Source organism: Chaetura pelagica, unplaced genomic scaffold, assembly GCF_000747805.2.
Source record: "Chaetura pelagica isolate M959 unplaced genomic scaffold, ChaPel_1.0 scaffold31, whole genome shotgun sequence".
Taxonomy (NCBI): Eukaryota; Metazoa; Chordata; class Aves; order Apodiformes; family Apodidae; genus Chaetura; species Chaetura pelagica.
The window spans coordinates 2,901,971-2,919,578 of NW_009952481.1; the positions used below are offsets into that span (position 1 = coordinate 2,901,971).

The 17,608-nt window shown below is 43.5% G+C and overlaps 2 protein-coding genes across 2 annotated transcripts in view; one reads left to right on the forward strand and one right to left on the reverse strand.

Moving 5' to 3' along the window:
- The window catches only part of SLC45A2 (solute carrier family 45, member 2), a 14,511-nt gene extending 9,828 nt beyond the window's left edge, over positions 1 to 4,683 (forward strand). Inside the window, exons 5-7 of the mRNA XM_010008738.1 lie at positions 331 to 454; positions 1,417 to 1,622; positions 4,459 to 4,683. Coding sequence (XP_010007040.1) covers positions 331 to 454; positions 1,417 to 1,622; positions 4,459 to 4,683 — 555 coding nt within the window. The remainder of the gene's footprint in view (positions 1 to 330; positions 455 to 1,416; positions 1,623 to 4,458) is intronic.
- An 11,655-nt stretch (positions 4,684 to 16,338) lies between these two features.
- RXFP3 (relaxin/insulin-like family peptide receptor 3) lies at positions 16,339 to 17,510 on the reverse strand. The gene is given in 2 exon segments (XM_010008765.1): positions 16,339 to 17,072; positions 17,075 to 17,510. Coding segments are annotated over 2 exon segments (1,170 nt in total).
- Positions 17,511 to 17,608: the final 98 nt, after the last annotated feature.

Sequence of the window (17,608 nt, forward strand, 5' to 3'; positions counted from 1 at the left end):
AAGAAAGGCTAAAGCAAGAAGGCGGAAGTAGAGAAGGAAGGAGAATGGGAAATCAAACACCACACAGAAAAAGTGCAAATGAGTCAATGTATAGTGGCTAGGAAAAGGCAGAGGGTAATAAATAAGGAGGAGCTTGGGATGTGAGAATCTGGGAGCAATGAGTGTGAAACAAGGAGAACTCTGAAGGGATGGTCAGGGCACTGCTTAACAGATTTCTTGGGTGCTAAGTATCACTCCTGCCAGGGATGAGGGTGCCTTGTTTCCATAAAAAGGAGCTTTATGTACATGCAGTCTGTCCTTGGCTTCTGTGATCTCTGTCATCTCTTTCAGGTTGTATACCAGGGCAGTCCTTATGCACCTCGTAACTCCACACTTTACCTTACCTACAGAACAGGAGTAGAGATGGGATGCTGGGGGCTCTGCATCAATGCAATTTCTTCATCAGTCTATTCTTGTAAGTACCCAGGAAGGTACTCCAATACTGCATTTTGAAACAGTGTTTAAACTGTTCACTATTTGCCATTTAAAAAATAAATAAAATGATGCCAAATTAACTGTTTGGGTTTTTTTCCGTATTAAAACTTTAAGAGATGTTACATTTTCAGTATTTTTAGAAACTTGTATCTTAACATGAAGAGTTTCTGACCACATAATGAGGGGTAACTTTGAGAGTAAGGCATTGTTCTGCATGTGAACTGACCCTGAACACTGATAATCATCCTGAAGTTAAAAGCCAGACTAAAATGGATGCCATGGGCATTATTCTGAGATGCTCTTTCACCTAACAGTGCTGTAGCTGTATGTTCTTGAAGGTCCCTCTGATACCCTCTCCCTATCTGCATTCCTCTTAAAATAAATCTTGCAAAATGCAGTAGAAGTTCTTGCCAAAAGCATGAACCTTTCTCGCCTTAATTACGTGTAAATATGCTACACAGTTCCTCAGATTTCACCGTAGCTCTTACCAAGAATTAAAGAAACTACGTGCCATCTGAAGACTCAAATGAGCAGGGCTGAACTGAAGGCTGAACTGGGAGTCTAAAAGAGGCTTAGGGAAAACTTCTTTGGAGCTGAAGTAGAGGCATTTCTGTAGCCCCTTCTCAGCTCAGACAGAGGTTGATGCCAAATGTCCTAATTATAATCAAACAACGGAAATGTCTGAGGTTGTCACTGAGGGCAGTTCTTCCAGAATGGTTGTTAACTATTTCTTTTCTGGCTATGCCAGAATAAGACTATCTCCAGAGAAAACAAGTATTCTTTGGCAAGTTCATATGTACAATAATTTGGGGCAACTTCCAAAAGCAGTAAGATTATATCCTTCATTGCATTTTACCAAATAAAAGCCCTGAATGGAGCTCCCTGGTGAAATGGGACCTGTTTCATTTTAGTCTTATCATCATTCTCACTTTCTTTTCACAGACCTGCAGAAGATCATTCTGCCATATGTAGGATTAAAGGGACTTTATTTCACTGGATACCTACTTTTTGGACTGGGCACTGGATTAATTGGCTTGTTTCCCAATGTCTACTCCACTCTGGCTCTGTGTTCCCTCTTTGGTGTCATGTCCAGCACGCTCTACACAGTGCCATTCCACCTCATTGCACAGTATCACAGGGAAGAAGAGGTGAGTTCAATGCCTAAGGAAGGGTAAGTTTATATATGTCTGGGTCTGTTTAGTCTATTTTGGGAGAAAACCAGATAGAACTGGTGAGCAGCTTTTATTTTGCTTTTCAAGCTGTTTATGAGGACACATGTTGCAAGTGAAAGTTTTTGACAGCGAGAGCCCAGTCCCAGCTCCAATCTCTCCAAAAAGCCCGGCAGTGAGACAATTATTTCTCATTACAATGGAAGCAAAGCCAATCACAGTATGTGTTCAGGCAGTAAGCAGGTAACTGGGCTCCACTTCATGTTCCCTTCAAGTGCTGCCTTCTTTATATCCTTCCTTTTGGCTGCAGTAGCTGAGGACTTGACTTATGAGTTCCTAAAGCTAATACCCAGACTGTAAAGAGTGGCAGAAGTTTCAGTTAACTGCAAAGTGTTACAAAAACTGTTAGCTAATGAAGTTACAAAATTAAAGTAGTTTTATAGAGTTAACTATTAAATTATATACCACATACTCATTGTCTCTCTAAATGTCTGGGGTTGGCTTTTGGTCATCCACAGCATGAAATGCTGTTTCCAAGGAAAATCTGAAAAAGCATTCTTTCCTTATATCGTGTTACAGGGCACAGCAGGATCTTCATGTCTTGTAAAACGTTGAGCTCTATAATGGAAAAGTTCTCTCAAGTCTCTTATGTTAGTGAGAGAGCTGGAAACAAGAAGGATTAAGGAGAACTGGGAGGACTTAGGAAAAGTTCTCGTTAAATCTGGGGATATTTGAAGAAACTAATAAAGGAAATGCTGACCTGTTGAAAATCAACACAGAAGATCAGCACAGGGATAGATCATGTCCTTGAGAACATGTTCTACTGTTCTGTACAAATTTTAAGCATCACCATCTCAAGGATGAATACAAAAGCTCTCTTAATTATTCTTTTGAATCCTAGGAGGATGTTTCAATGATGTTAAATATTTCACAGATCTGATTTTCATTATTTTTTTTTTGTTAACTTATCTCTTCCTTCCAACAGGGAATGATCATGATTAAAAGTTTTAGAAAGACATAAAAAGGACAGGAAATGAACACAGTTTAGGGTGAGATCACAATCCTAACCTCAGGCCAGCCAGCTCAGAGAGAGGGATTAAAGGCTAAAGTTTAGTCTAGCTCTGATTTAGAGCTGTTTGAAGACAGAAATTAAATAAAATAGGCAGAAGTGTGCATGGACTTTCAAAGGCTAATGGGTTAAAATGTTACTTGTAAGACAAGCAATTGTTTCTTCTTAGGTGCATGGTACTTTGTATGCCAAATGTTCAATGTTATATAATTCCATGTTAGATCTGGTATTAACAAAATTAGGTTTGTATAAAATCTTCTATATTGTAGAAGATGGAAAAAACAAAAAGGAAACACAAAGTGCAAGATTGCATTCATTTACACATTCATATAATTGTGGTGAGAACTACTGACACACAGGAACATTGGGCACATCCCAAAAATTAGATACAGTTTAAAAAAAAATTGTGTCTAAAATTGGAAGTACTTCAGATAAAAGGGCTGTATTATTTCAGAATAAAGAGCAGACATTTTTCCTCACTGTGCATTCTACCAAAAATGTTGCCATGTCAATTTCTGTTCCATGCTGCTGTTCCCTAGGTCCCAAATTCAATTTTGTCTGCTGGATTAGGAAGAGACTGTCTCCAGTACTTTTGACCTTAGTGAGGTAACAACTCAAAGGCAATGTCATAGCTCTTGTGAAAAGCAAAAAATATCTTAATGGCTGAGAGCATCTGGATACCAGAAGACAGCAGCACAGCTAGCTGACAGCATGGAAACCTTTTGTTTGTTACAGTACAATCCTCTACATTCAATAGCCAATGCAAGAAGAACTATAAATATGTAAAGTCTCACTCAATTTCCCAACGAAACAGAACAGTTCCTTCCTAGAAGGAGTCACAGAACAGCTGAAGTTAGAAGAGATGTCTAGAGATCATGTAGTCCAACCCCTCTACTCAAGCAGGGCCACCTGGCGCAGATTGCCCAGGGTCATGTCCAGTCTGGTTTGAGTATTTCCAAGGATGGAGACTCCACAACCTCTCAGGTCAACCTGTTCCAGTCATCAACAACCCTCACAGGGTGCTCATATGTGAGAGGCTTGTATATAAAAAAGGAAGCCTTTTGCTCTGTATGCCATAGCAGATATGCAGGTAATCAGTAGTTAATAATGGTTTTCTGCAATGCAGAAATCCTAGTCTGGATATTTCTTTCCAGATTTATCTTTTTTCCCCAGCAATAAAAGCTTTAAATTTAGATTTCAGTACTGAACTCCTGTATGTGCTTTGAAATATAATGTCACAGCTTAGTGCTCCATCATAATGAATTATGATCTGAATTATGAAATATGAATTATGATTATGTGTGGGACACAGACTCATCTTAATGTTGCTTTGAGGCTCTCCTTCATCCATGAGAGTTTGAGCTAAACTGTGCATGATCAGGTGTCCTGTACTGTGAAATCTCAGGTTCCCAGAGCTCGTAAAGGCTTGAACTTCAAGGAAACAGCTTAATTTTCTGATTGAGTTTCAATTCTTTCCTTGAGAAATGGCATAGAGGAAAAAACTCTATGATGAAATGAGAGAAATGGGACAATTTGAGGGTAACTTGGAAACTCATTATCACTTGTACAATATGTGTTTGAGTTCTGTAACCTCTGTGGGACAAGCAGAAAAAAAACCAGGAAGGAAGCAGAAAGCTCTTGGCCTGTCGTGCTGCCCCTGGGGGTGGTGTCAGCACATTGACTGAGAGCTGCAGGTTGTCAGGGCTCTCTCATTTCACTGGGGTTTCATTTTGTGCTTATTCGCAGAGCCTGAAGCTGCAGGATTGGGAACAATCTGGAGACCACGAGCGAGGGAAGGGCATTGACTGCGCTGCCCTCACCTGCATGGTCCAGCTGGCCCAGATCATCCTGGGCGTGGGCCTGGGGCTGCTGGTCAGCGTGGCGGGCAGCGTGGTCACCGTGATTTCGGCCTCCATGGTGGCGCTGATCGGCTGCTGCTTCGTCGCCTTTTGCGTTCGGTACGTGGAGTAGGACTGTGTGAGGCAACTGGAAGAACTCTCCCCAGGGGAGTGTTTTGTGTCTGGGTCAGTAGCACTGGTGGTGCTGCTGTGCTAACACTGCTGGCACATCCTCCTCCCTCACCTCCTCGGAGCGGTTGCGATTCCAGAGCTTTACAAAACGGGGACTTGATAAAGTTGGTTGCCTAATGCCTCAGACCAAAAGCTTCTGCATTTTGGCTGCTTTACTACTTCATTACTGCTGGCCTCAGTGTATTAACACGTTGTGACACATGACAGGGTGTGTACGCCTGTGCTGTCTCAATGCCCTGCATGAGGAGACATTAAGAAACTCCTCATGACCAATGTATGGAATTTAATAGAAGAAGTATATGATAAACTGAAGGAGTAAAAAAATAAAAATGGATAGAGTTAGGAAGAAAATTGCTACTTACCTTGTCTTTCAAGTATCTTAAGTCTGGACCTATTGCCTCTAGTAGTCAAAATCTGCAGAAGATCTAACAGGTGTCTGAGGCCAGGCAGGGTGCAATTGTGTCGTGATTAGGAGTAGCCCTTGTGGGCATGCTCTGTTAAAGGGGATCAATTAATTCTCAGCTACTGTCAAAAGCATATTTGTGTGTGAAAACCTATTAGAATAGAAAAAAAGATTCAAGCCTATTGTTTAAAATCGTAACTGTAAAGTAATTATTTTATACTGTATCCTACTGCTTCTGTATAAATGCAATGAAAGTACTGACTGAGCTTGTAATGAAATTCTGCCTAAGGCTGCTCTGCAAATCCATGTGTAGGCACCTAAACAGTCCATCTATGGGAAACAGCTGCCACTTCTTCCGTCTTAAAAAACCACCTCTTCACTTTGCTGCTGTAATTGCAAAAATATTTGGCCAAAATAAGAATTTTATGAATGGTCGTAAGCCACTTAAATCTTGACATTGGATATAAGTATTTACCTTAAAGTAGCATCTCTTTCCTCTATTTTCGTTCGTGCATCTACCTTTGAGTGAAATGGTTTTTGCTCTTTACAGAATATTGTAAATAAATTCAGTTCTGCAAAACATTATCAGGAATTATTGTACAGTAAATACTTAAGTCCAGTTATTTGTATTTAATGGCATATGAAGCTTCATTCTTATTTTTGTATTGCCAGAATTTTGAAAATCCTGTGTTTGTGAAAGTGATATACTATATTTATTCTGTGCTTCCTCTGTTCTGAAAACTGTCATATCCATTTGCTGTGTTGTATGATAAGCCACAAGAAGCCATCTGCTAATGCAGTCCTGCTAATTAACAGTGACACAGAGACACTGTTGCCAGGTATGGTGTTTGGTTTTGGATTTTTTTTTTTCTAACTTTGCACATGTATAATCAGCACTGTTCAGTCAAATGCACTGTTGAGTTTATCAGCTCTTAGAAGCTCTGCATGATAGAAACTGCCAACACTACGTATAAATGGTTAGGCTTGAGCATAAGGTGCCTCTGCAGAGATTAACCAACTTAATCCTTTTTTCAAGAGCAGAATAATTTATTATAAAGAAAAACAATTTCCCTTATGCAAAATCTTAATATTTATAACAATCCCATGGCAACCTCAGCTACCTTTTCCAGTTGATCATTGTGTCTCCACTGCAGGCCCAAAACACAGCTCAGTGCATGGCAGACCTCCACACCTCCCTCATTTTGCCTTATGAAAAAGCCATGTTTTATGATTTCTTTCATTTTGTGGGTCTTCACAAATCCTGCTCATGGCGCACCCATGGGAGAGAAAACCTTGGAAGCCTGAGCCCCCAGACACTGCTTGAAACATTTTGTAGGTGCTGAGATGTGCTTGGAGCACAAGGGTCTCAACCAGGAGAAACAGGAGAAGGCCAGAAAATTATGGTTGATTGTCTTCTCAATTTGCTCACTAACTCACTAACTTCCATTAGCTCAGTATCTCCTGGGAAGAAAAAAATTTAAGGGAAGAGCAAAGCTTCTGTGAAGCCATAAGAATAGAGAAAGGAGGAGATGATCTGGTTTTATAGGACTGCAGGATCTGAAGTACCATGTAAACCCTTGCTCTGGGAGCTGAGGACATAAGGCTCAGATTCAGTGTGAGTCTGGGAAAGGAACTTTGCAATGTTTACCTATATCTTTGTCAATATTTTCTTTGAGGTTTAATGCCATCAGAACATTCAAATTTGAACGGTCAGTGCTATCTCTGCTCTGTTATATAAAGAGAAAACTGGCACTGAACCACCCACAGAATGACTGTAGATCTGTAGCAGTGTATCAGCTGTGAACCCACAGAGAGATGTGATGGTCATGTAGATCAAGGGTTTTTTGTTGGTTTGTTTGTTTGTTTGTTTGTTGTTGTTTTTTTCTATAAATGTATTCAGTGATTCCAGGAGCTCACATTAGCATCTTTCTCTGATATTTCCTTTTAAAATTCATCACGTGCTACAGAACACAGAACACAATAGAATCAACTTGTCTCGGGAAATCTCTCTATAAAAAACATCCTATATTTTTTTCTTAGACCTCAGAGTAATGTCTCTCTTAATGGGTCTTCATCAAAAATAGGAAGCAGGCAAATAAAATACGTACAATTGGAAAAAGAATGTTTAAAACAGAAGTGTGATGGTGCTCATTCTGAAGGCTGAAAATGCATTTCAGGTGTTACTTTAAAAAAATAAAAATGTTACTAATTCACTAGAAAGGATAAAATAAATATTTCTTTCAGCAATACAAATGCTAAAATGTTAAAAATGTATTGAAGAAACTTTACTAATTTAACAAGTCCCACATTTTCTGTCCTTTTACATGAGTTCAGAATTTGAGTTATCAATGTGGTCAGTTATTGTACTTAATATTAACTTTTCTTGCAAAGATATGAGGTTCAAAGTTAGGAGTACCCTAGCTATGATATTTCTGATATTTTTTACCTCTTGTTATTTCCAGATACATAAATCAAGTAAATAAAGATCTATATATCACGTTTACGCAAATGATATATTTACACGAAGATGAGATATCTTGAGTTAACCAACCCCTCCTCCCTCCCAGTTTAACAGAACTAGTTATGGCTGAATGGAACCAAGGCAGGGAACAAGTCCATCACCTCTTCTTCCTGGCACTTTGTCTTTCTGACACAAAGGCCTGCCACTCTTTGCATTTAACAAGCAGGCATGTCACGCAAGAAAACGCTCCAAGGAAGTTTTTCTTCTCCTGTTTAGAGGGCCTGCCATATTGGTAAAGTCATATTTGGGGCTTTTTTCCCATGGTAATTCAATCTTTCACAAGATCTCATTAAGTTTCTTTTCACTACCTTGAAAACAAGCAACTCACATGTTTGATGGGAGAAACTTTTCTTGCTGATAAACAAGTCGAGGTGAATCACGAATGTCTTTGCCTTGGCAGAACTCACAGATGGTGTGAGTACCATGAACTGGTACCAGGCCCTGCAGCACATCAAAAGATAGGGAGAAGTCAGAGATGTGGCAATGATGACATTTGATATTTCTTAACTGTAGAGGGATTGTTTCAGGGAAGAAAAGGGTTTTCACCTTTTTTTTTTTTTTTTTTTTTTCCATGATAAATATATAAAAAGATATCTATAAAATAAAACTTTACCCTACAAGTTTCCATCACTTCTTTCTCATTTTCTCACTGCTCTTTCTTTGTTTATTTAGTCAGGAAGTGTTAGGGGCCCTTTTCCAAGACTAAACTGTGAAAAGCCTGGACCAGTCATTTGTAATTCTGGTGCCTTCAATGTTTTATTCAGCTTCATACGTTGTTCCTTTAGGTATGCCATGTGTGTTAATCAGTTGAATTTTATAAAGTTTCTTCTTGGAAATTAACTTTTTACCACCCCATGTATTAATATTTTATCTGTGTATTGAAACTAATGACTTCACATCATGCAGAGACATCAAACCATGGAGTATTGCCCTGTGTTGTTCCAGGTCAGTACCAGCAGTTGTGGGAAAAAAAAAAAAAAAAAAAAGTAAAATAAAAATTCCGTGCTTTTCACTGTGGATTGCACGGGAGACTGCAATATGCAGATCCTGCCTGCTATTTTCAAGGACAGAGATCTGTGACCTTTGGTAAAAAAAAATGCACCGCTTTTTGAAAGGGTGCTTATCAAAGGCTTCGAGGAGGAGCGAGAACGGGGCTGCTGTCCTCCCAAGGAGCGAGCGCTTCCTTCCCGAAGGCCGGGTGCTTGGTTGCCCCCCGGTGTTCAATGACATTACAGCACTTCTCCAGCGCCTGGGAGCTGCCTTTCCTTGCTTCAATAGTGACCCCTCTCTCTTCTGTCTGACCCTGAAGTTTCCTTGTAGTGATGCACTGCTGCGGTCCAGCTCTCCTTTTTCATGTGCAGACGACACCCTCAGCATCCAGTTCGTGGCAGAATCCAACCTTCAACACCTTCAGTGCCAATGCCAAGGGTCAGTCCTGAAGTGCAGGGCTCCCCCAGTTGTTGGGCAGATGAGTTTTTGTTGCATTGGGAGACAGGGACAGTGGTCACAGCACATGGGGGACAACAGGCAGCACCAGGCTCTTTGACATCTGTTTTGAGGGCCTCTTTGCTCATTAGATGCTGAGGAGGACAGGGAAAAATAGCAGAACTCTGGGGTCTAAGGAGTAGCATGAAGGAAGGGAAACTGGCACAGATGCCTTTTGTTAAATGCTGGGAGCACTAGCCTGGAGTTGCATGGGTGGCAGATCACCATAAACTGCAAATGTATTGCAAATTATTTGTTTTTCTTTTCAAGTCACCATTTCTGGGCCAGTGCTCGATCACACCATAAAAAAGTGTTTTTTACTATGTTAAAATGAAATGTATTGAATTTCAGTATGTTTCTTGCCTGGACAACTCTGATAGGAGCCTGATTCCATCTTCTTTAAGCCTCCCCACCATCAGATATTTGCACACATTGCTAAGTTCCCCTGAGCTCCATACTGAACAACCCCAGCTTTGTCAGCCTCTCCTCACATGGCAGATGCTACAAACCCTCCATTACACTGGAGACTCTCTATTAAGTTAATCTATACTAGGGAGACCAAAACTGGCCACAGCATTCCAATTGTGGCCTCATCAGCCTGAGCAGAGGGGAAGGACCATGTCCGTTGATCTGCTAGAAATACTCTGCCTAATGCAGCCCAGGATGCTGTTGGCCTTTGCTGCAAGGACACATTGCTGGCTCATGTTCACCTCATTCAGAAGGATCCCCAGGTACCTCTCTGAAAAGCTGCTTTCCAGTCAATTCACCCCAGCCTGTCCCAGTGCTGAGGGTTAACTGCCCACAAGTGCAGGACCTGGCATTTCCCTTTGCTGAACTGCCTGGGGTTCCTGCCAGCCCGTTTCTTCAGCCCATTGAGGACCCTCTGAATGGTGGCACAACCTCTGCTCCCCACTTTATGATCATGTCCAAATCCACTGAGGATACACTCTGTCCCATCACTCAGCTTGTTAATGAAGATGCTGAATAGGACTGGCCTCAGAATTGATCTCTGGACTTTGTGCTATTAACCACAACCCTCTAAGCCTGTAATTTTAGCCAGTTTCAGTCCATCTCACTTAACACATACCTAGTCCAGTCTTTTTAGGTTTGTCTATGGGGATGTCACGGCAGAGAGCAAAAAAAACCTTATTTAAGTCCAGATCAACAACATCACTGCTCTGCTGTAACCCACCAAGCCAGTTGTCTCGTCACAGAAGGTAACCAGCTTGGTCAATCTTTCCCATTATCTTAACTCCGGGCTATTTGTTGGTAGCTATGAATAAATAGCAACTTTATTATATCATTTTTAGAGTTTGGCCTGAAAATAAAACTGAAGTTACTTTATTTTCAGACTTCTTGTCTGAGCTGATCAAAGACTTTTTCACAACTATCCAGAAAAAGAAGTATTTTTGCAAGATTCCAGTTTTATCCAATATCTGACAACAGTCAGATCTGAATTCTGAATGTAAGTGCAAAGGTTCATTGAACAACAATGCTAGAAACCAGTGTTGGATGTTTAATTTGACACTGTGCAATGAGCTTACTAATTCAGTTGGTTTGTGCAAGGAAAAACACAGATCCTTGGAAAACTGTAGCTCAGTGTTCCAAGGAACAGAAAAGTGAGGGAGCTGGCATCAGGGTGACTTACCTTAATAATCTTGTTATTTCCCACCCTGAGCAGTCTGCGGTCCTCCCCAGGTAGGTGGATCAAGGTTTCAAAACAATTTGCACAACTAAATAGATTGTTTCTGTCTCCAGATGTTTGGTTTTTTCTTGCCAGTTTGCTCAGCCATGATTCTGAGGCCATGCACAATAAGTGTAGGAGTTGAAAGAACCAGTTCTAAGAAAAACAATTCCCTGCAACTAGGGAACATATCTAAGGCATGGTACCAGCTACACTTCAGCAAAGAACAAGATAACTGGCTCTGCAGCCTTTTCTTGCAGACTTTGTCTCAGTGGCCAGTGCACTGACTGACACTGAGAATGTGCCTGGAGGAGATTCTCATAGCTGCTTAATCATGATAAAAAGGTATTTTCAATAACCCCCTCTGAATGGACTAATCAAAATTCTCTTTTGAGGCAGCAGGGAAATAACCCTCCTGATGAAACAGAGATCCAAACTCCCCATCTAATGTCCTTGTGCTGCACCCATATCTATGCCTGCTGAAGCTCAGGGACACCGATTAGATCAGAGCTTCTGCCCAGGCACTCAATTGAATAATCGAGTTTTAAAGCAGACAGTCATGAACACGAATGAAGGGGACTGGATTTTATTTACTGCTAAAGTGAGTGCCAGGGTAACTCGAAGAGAAAGTGAAGCACTATTTCTACTGAAGAGGCATTTCAGAGGAAAACCTGGAAATGCAATTGGGGATTGTTATTACATTAAGAGCTTGATTAGTTATTTGAGGGGGAGAGATATTTAGAAGTCCTTAGGCAATCAAAATCAGTGCCTAATGAGAATATCTGGACTTTAAAGGTTCTTTCAGTTTAACACTAGATGTCAGCCTGCACCTTTGGGTCCCTATCATTCTGTAGCAATGTGCACTTCTCTACCTGGTCCCTGCCAGGAATCTGTAACAGAAGGAGACCCATCACAAAAATCTCTTAAAGAACTGTGTAAGTATTGTTTTGTATCCTTCAGTTGTGTTTATTTCAGTTCATGAAAAGGCAATGGTTACAAACAACAACATGAACATTTGGAGGAAACAGGAGTGTTTTTGAAGCATGCTGTACTTATCACTTAGGAACCCCTCAAATATGCCAGTAGGGTTTTTAATCATTGATGTGTAGTCTCATTATCTGAGCTGGAAAGACTCTGCTTGGGCCACAGACCTGATGCTGTGTGCATACTCCTTGCCTCTTCCTTGCAGTGTCCAGGCTGGTGCCTCTGCCCATGCAACACTGGGTCCAGATTTCATGCACTGATGGCTGGGACTTGCAGCACACATGAAGCTAAATTTCTGTCTCATGCAAATCCAGAGCAGGGCTCTGGCCATGCTGGACTCACACTGACCTGCACAGCACGAGCTGACAGACTGGCCTACACTGTTTGGCCAACTGTGGATGGGCTATGCCTCTTTCAAACAGCAGATTCATGACCTACACCTGGTAGTTCAGTACTTTAAGAGAGAGCTGCCCTCTAAGTCCATAGTCCAGCCCTTACACATCCAAGGTATTTTCCTGTTTGGGTGATTTGCCAAAAATAGGGGGTTTATGTCTTTAGTAATCAAATACATGTGGCTTCCTCTAAGCAGGTTATCTTGCTAGTATTCTGGTCTAACTATGGGTTGTTCTCATTATCATATATTCTATTGTGTTGTTTTGCTGGCATAAAATTATGTCTACATTAACATTCACAAAAGCACATGGGTTTTATCATCCTGAGCCCTGCAGAGGATGTCTTTTAGGCAGTTTGCTACCTACTGAAGTTCATAGTTATGCTTTAGACACCTGGATAGATTTTCATATAATGCACAAGTACATTTAAGCATCAAGATACAGATTACAATTTCAGCAAACCAAGCAAGAAACGATGCTGTTCAAAAGCAAGCACTAAGAAGAGAGTCTGGTTTTGAGATTCATCCTCTCATCTTAACTTAGGTACTTTCTCCTGGTCTATAAAGACAGGGTTAGATTTCTGTGAACTCTGGAGTTAAGTGTTCATGGAATCCTTTCTCACACAACAGTGTAGCTTTCTTAATTTGCTAGCACAGGTGTTGTGGCTTTCTCCCAGAACATAAGATCCAAGTGCATGTCTTGCAAATCCTTTGACACATTAGGCTGCTAGATTTCTAGGTCTAGAAAGCTCTCAGGCTCTTGCATGGCATACTGAAACTCTAATTGAACCAGTACCTGGGAGCAAGTCAATCATTGTTCTTGGGGAGGGGAGACCTAGAATACTGACCTGGATCCAATTTCTCTTCTGTATTTACAAGGAAAAAAATCTTTGCACTCCTTCTTTGGCATTCACACCCAAACCACTATCCTGCAAAGCTGTGTTCAAGGGATGCTTTCCCTCTATGATCTGACAACGGTGAATAACTCATGCAACTGGGAACTGTTTCAAGCCAGAGGATTTGAGCACATTCATGGAGTAGCCCAGAGACTCAGTCATTCTCCAGAGGTGGGGAAGAGGGGAATCTGAGTCTCCTAGGCTATGGGGAAAAGCTCTGCCCACATATTTAGGGTTTCATAAGAGAAGAGGAAGGAGCACAGTCTGCACATGCACTGAACACGGGACAGCAAAAGCATATCTAGACATAGATACAAAGGAATATGGGGAAAAAAATTAAGTTTACAGCCCCTTCTAACTTAGTGTGGCTTGGTACAGGGTGTTCTGTGTCGGGCTGCAGAGCTGCCTCCCTCACTTAGGGTACACACGGAAACCAGTCCTGATTGCAGATCCCCATGGAGCACAGATACAAATGCTACAGACTTAAGCAGATTTAGGCATGCTCAGGAGCAGACTTCTAGGCACAAAAAATTTTACTAGAAAAAAACTTTAAGTACCTACAGACTTCAACTGGCAGCCAAGTCAGGATTTAAGAACTCAAAGGGGCAGCTGTACAGTACTTAGATGCTCAAGTTCTTCTGTGGATATGTGTGATTTCTTCAGAGTCTTTGCATCTGTGTAAGTATGTCCATCAGCTGCCAGCTCACTTCTGCTGTTGTCCAGGCATCTGTATCTTTCCAGTCAGCAAGCACCCAAAACTCTAGTAGAAATCTCTTCTGCCATAGAAAAACAACAGTTTCACCATGAAAGTAGCAGAACCAGCAGCTTCCAGACTGAAGTAGAATTTTACAACAGAGTTTACCAACATGTACAGTAAACCTAACAGAGTCTGCAAAATGTAATTGCCACTAACAGCAGTGCAATTTTCTATGGACAGAAACAGCAAGTTTTCTCCATATCAATACCTAGAGGTGACAAACAACCCTCTGCAGAAATTCTTTTTAACTGAGTTGGGCAGATGTTGGAGTTAGGCTGCAAGGGAAAGGGCTGGAAATAGAGAGGGGTTTTTAATATGGTATTTATATATTAATCCCATATGGAATACTGGGAATTAATGAACACGTGTTTTGACAACAAAACCAGAACTGTTGTATTTTTTCATCTTTTAAAAGAAATGTTTTGACCTCTCCTTTTAAAATTATTTTTCTGTATAATTTAAAAAATATTTTCAAAAGTAAATACATACACTTACCATAAAAAGTTTCACAGCTTAAAATTGCACTTTTTTTTTTTTTTTTTTTTCCCCATGAAAGTTCATTTCAGATCAACCTCAAGTCATTTTCCCAGATGTTTCTCTGGGAGCACAGGCATTGTCCCTGCCCTTCTTCAGGGCGTGAGAGCACTGAACTGCAGGCTCTGGGGCTGCTCACACCAGAGGAATTGAACTGGAGTTAACTGAAACACTGGCAAGTATCAGTGCAGACCCTTAACAAACACTTTAGCAGAACAAAAACCTTTGTGCTCAGGTTTAGCTGAACCCAGAAGTATCCCAGAGTGAGGGGCTTGGAGTGGCTACGATTTGCTTCTTTCCCCTCTTTTTATTTTGTATTTACAGTTGTGCTGATTTCCTGGGGTGAAACACAGTCTGGAGAGCAGCAAGAACAAAGCCTGCAGCCTCAGTGCCCTGGCAGAGAGATGCCTGCCTTGCTGCACATGGTCTGGGGCTGTGGGTTTCCTCCCTCAGCTTCCCGATGGAGAATATTTTCAAAAGGTAAATCCATACCCTTCCCATAAAAAGTTTCCCAGCTAAAATTGCACTTTTTTTTTTTTTTTTTTATCCCCATGAAAGTTCATTTCAGATCAACCTCAAGTCATTTTCCCAGATGTTTCTCTGGGAGCACAGGCATTGTCCCTGCCCTTCTTCAGGGCGTGAGAGCACTGAACTGCAGGCTCTGGGGCTGCTCACACCAGAGGAATTGAACTGGAGTTAACTGAAACACTGGCAAGTATCAGTGCAGACCCTTAACAAACACTTTAGCAGAACAAAAACCTTTGTGCTCAGGTTTAGCTGAACCCAGAAGTATCCCAGAGTGAGGGGCTTGGAGTGGCTACGATTTGCTTCTTTCCCCTCTTTTTATTTTGTATTTACAGTTGTGCTGATTTCCTGGGGTGAAACACAGTCTGGAGAGCAGCAAGAACAAAGCCTGCAGCCTCAGTGCCCTGGCAGAGAGATGCCTGCCTTGCTGCACATGGTCTGGGGCTGTGGGTTTCCTCCCTCAGCTTCCCGATGGAGAGACCTGGAAACATGATGTTGGGGGCAGGGGGATGGGAGGGATGTCACACCATCCCCTCCAAAGCCAAGCAAAGCCACAACTCTCCAACTCTCCATGAAGCTGCAAGTCCTGTCCTTGAGTTTCTCCTTGATTCTCTGGGTTGCTCTGTATCCTGGCAGCAGCAGAGGAGTTGGGGGAAATCTGCAAGAGCAGATCTTGCACAGACCCAAAGGGGAGCCTACAATCCTCCTTGTCCCCTCTCTTTCCTGGATTCCTAGGAGGGGGGAAAGGGGCCAAGCCCGAACAAGCAGAAGACTTGTACCCACTTGTCCTGGCTGTTCCCACAAGAGCTGGTATGAAATAGGATGTAGGCTGCCTGATCCCTGTACTCTTGTTGGAGCCCAGGGAGCAGTGATCACAGCTGGGCTGGCATCACTTCCAATGCCACACAGCAGGGAGAAAGCAGCCCAGCTCCTGTCACAAATACACACACACAGAGGTGGGAGTGCTGCTGGACCCCTGCTGCTTGTACATCTATGTTGGGGGGACACAGCTGAGGACTCCCAGCCTTGTTCCACTCCATTTATCCCCTATCCTCCCTGTAGTGCCCTGAACATCCTGCATCATCCCTGGATGGAATCTTATCACCCTCCTCAGTTCCTCTTCCCCAGAACATCTATAAGCACTAAAACACTCCTCCTAGAGACAACACAATCTCCAGTGCACCATCACTGCCTCCTCCTACTCCTGTTCTCCACTCTGGGGGGAGTCATTTTGAACATAACAATTCCCATTAGCAAGCTTCCAAGCACAAACACAACCCCAAAAGAGCATCTCCCACACAGAAGCCCTCCCTTTACCCATCCCTCCCCCCCTTGTCCCTACCAGGCATTCAAGATCCCACGGCCACAACTTGCACAGAGCCCGCAGCCCCACCCCCCCAGAGCCCCCTGCCCATCTCAGCAGCGCTGCTCCGTGGAGCCGGCAGGCAGCAGGTCCTGGCGGCTGCTGTACATCACCACCCCGGGGGGGTAATAGGCCACCTCTGGCTGGATGGTGGCAGCAGGGGGGGAGGCAGTGACGGGGTGGATGGGCACCAAGGCGTGCAGGGCCTGCTCCTCCTGCTCAGGCTTGGTGGTGTCAGTGAAAGGGCGCATGGTGGTGAGGGAAGGCGAGGTGATCCTCCAGAGGAGGCTCTTCAGCGCCTTGCGGAACTCCCTGCGCATCAGGCAGTAGAGGATGGGGTTGAGGCAGCTGTTGGAGTGTGCCAGGCACACGCTGATGGGGAAGAGGTAGACTTGGGAGAGGAAGTACTCGGTGCTGAAGTGCACCACGTTGAGTTTGATGAGGATGCCCCACGTTGTGAGCGCTTGGTTAGGTAGCCAGCACAAGAAGAAAGACAGCACCACAATGGTAACCGACTTGGTCACTTTGGAGCGGCGCTTGGTGCTGGGGCCGCTGCAGGTGCTGCCGACGTGTTTGTCGCTGATGTAGCGCACCAGGAGCAAGTAGCAGAGGCTGATGATGGCCAGCGGCACCACGAAGCCCAGCAGCACCTTCTGGATGTGGTACAGACCCAGCCAGAACTGGGCGTTGCTGCCTCGGCCCTCGGGGAACTTGACGAGGCAGAGCACGTCATCGAAAACGGTGGCGGTGGTGGAAAAAATGGCGTGGGGCAGGGAAGCCAGGATAGCAGGAAGAAGACACTGGCGTACATGTTCATGGCTGTCACGTAGGACACAATCTTACACATGGCCTTGCCGAAGAGCCAGTGGAAGTCCAGCGCGTTCTCCACCGCCCAGAACGGCAAGGTCAGCACAAACTGGAAGTCAGTCACTGCCAGGCTGGTCACGAAGAGGTTGATGGAGGACTTTCTCCAGCCTTGTTTGCTCTTCATCAGGTAGAGCACCAGCAGGTTGCCCACCAGCCCCAGGGCACACACCACGGAGTACACCAGCGAGATGACGATCCGCACCACGTCGGAGCTGTCCCCCTGCATCCCGTCGGCTCGCTCCAGGTTGATGTTCTTCAAGAGCTGCAGGAACGACATGTTGCTCCTGTTGCTCATCTGGGCTCCCTCCAGGAAACCCAGCGGCGCGTCCCAGGACCCCCAGTCCGCTCCTTCCTTCATGCCGGCGGCCGGGGGGCAAGCACCGCGCTGGCAGGACTCGCCCATCCCATGCTAGGGGGGAGAGCGACGGCTCCTGGGGGAGACTTTGCCCACACCTG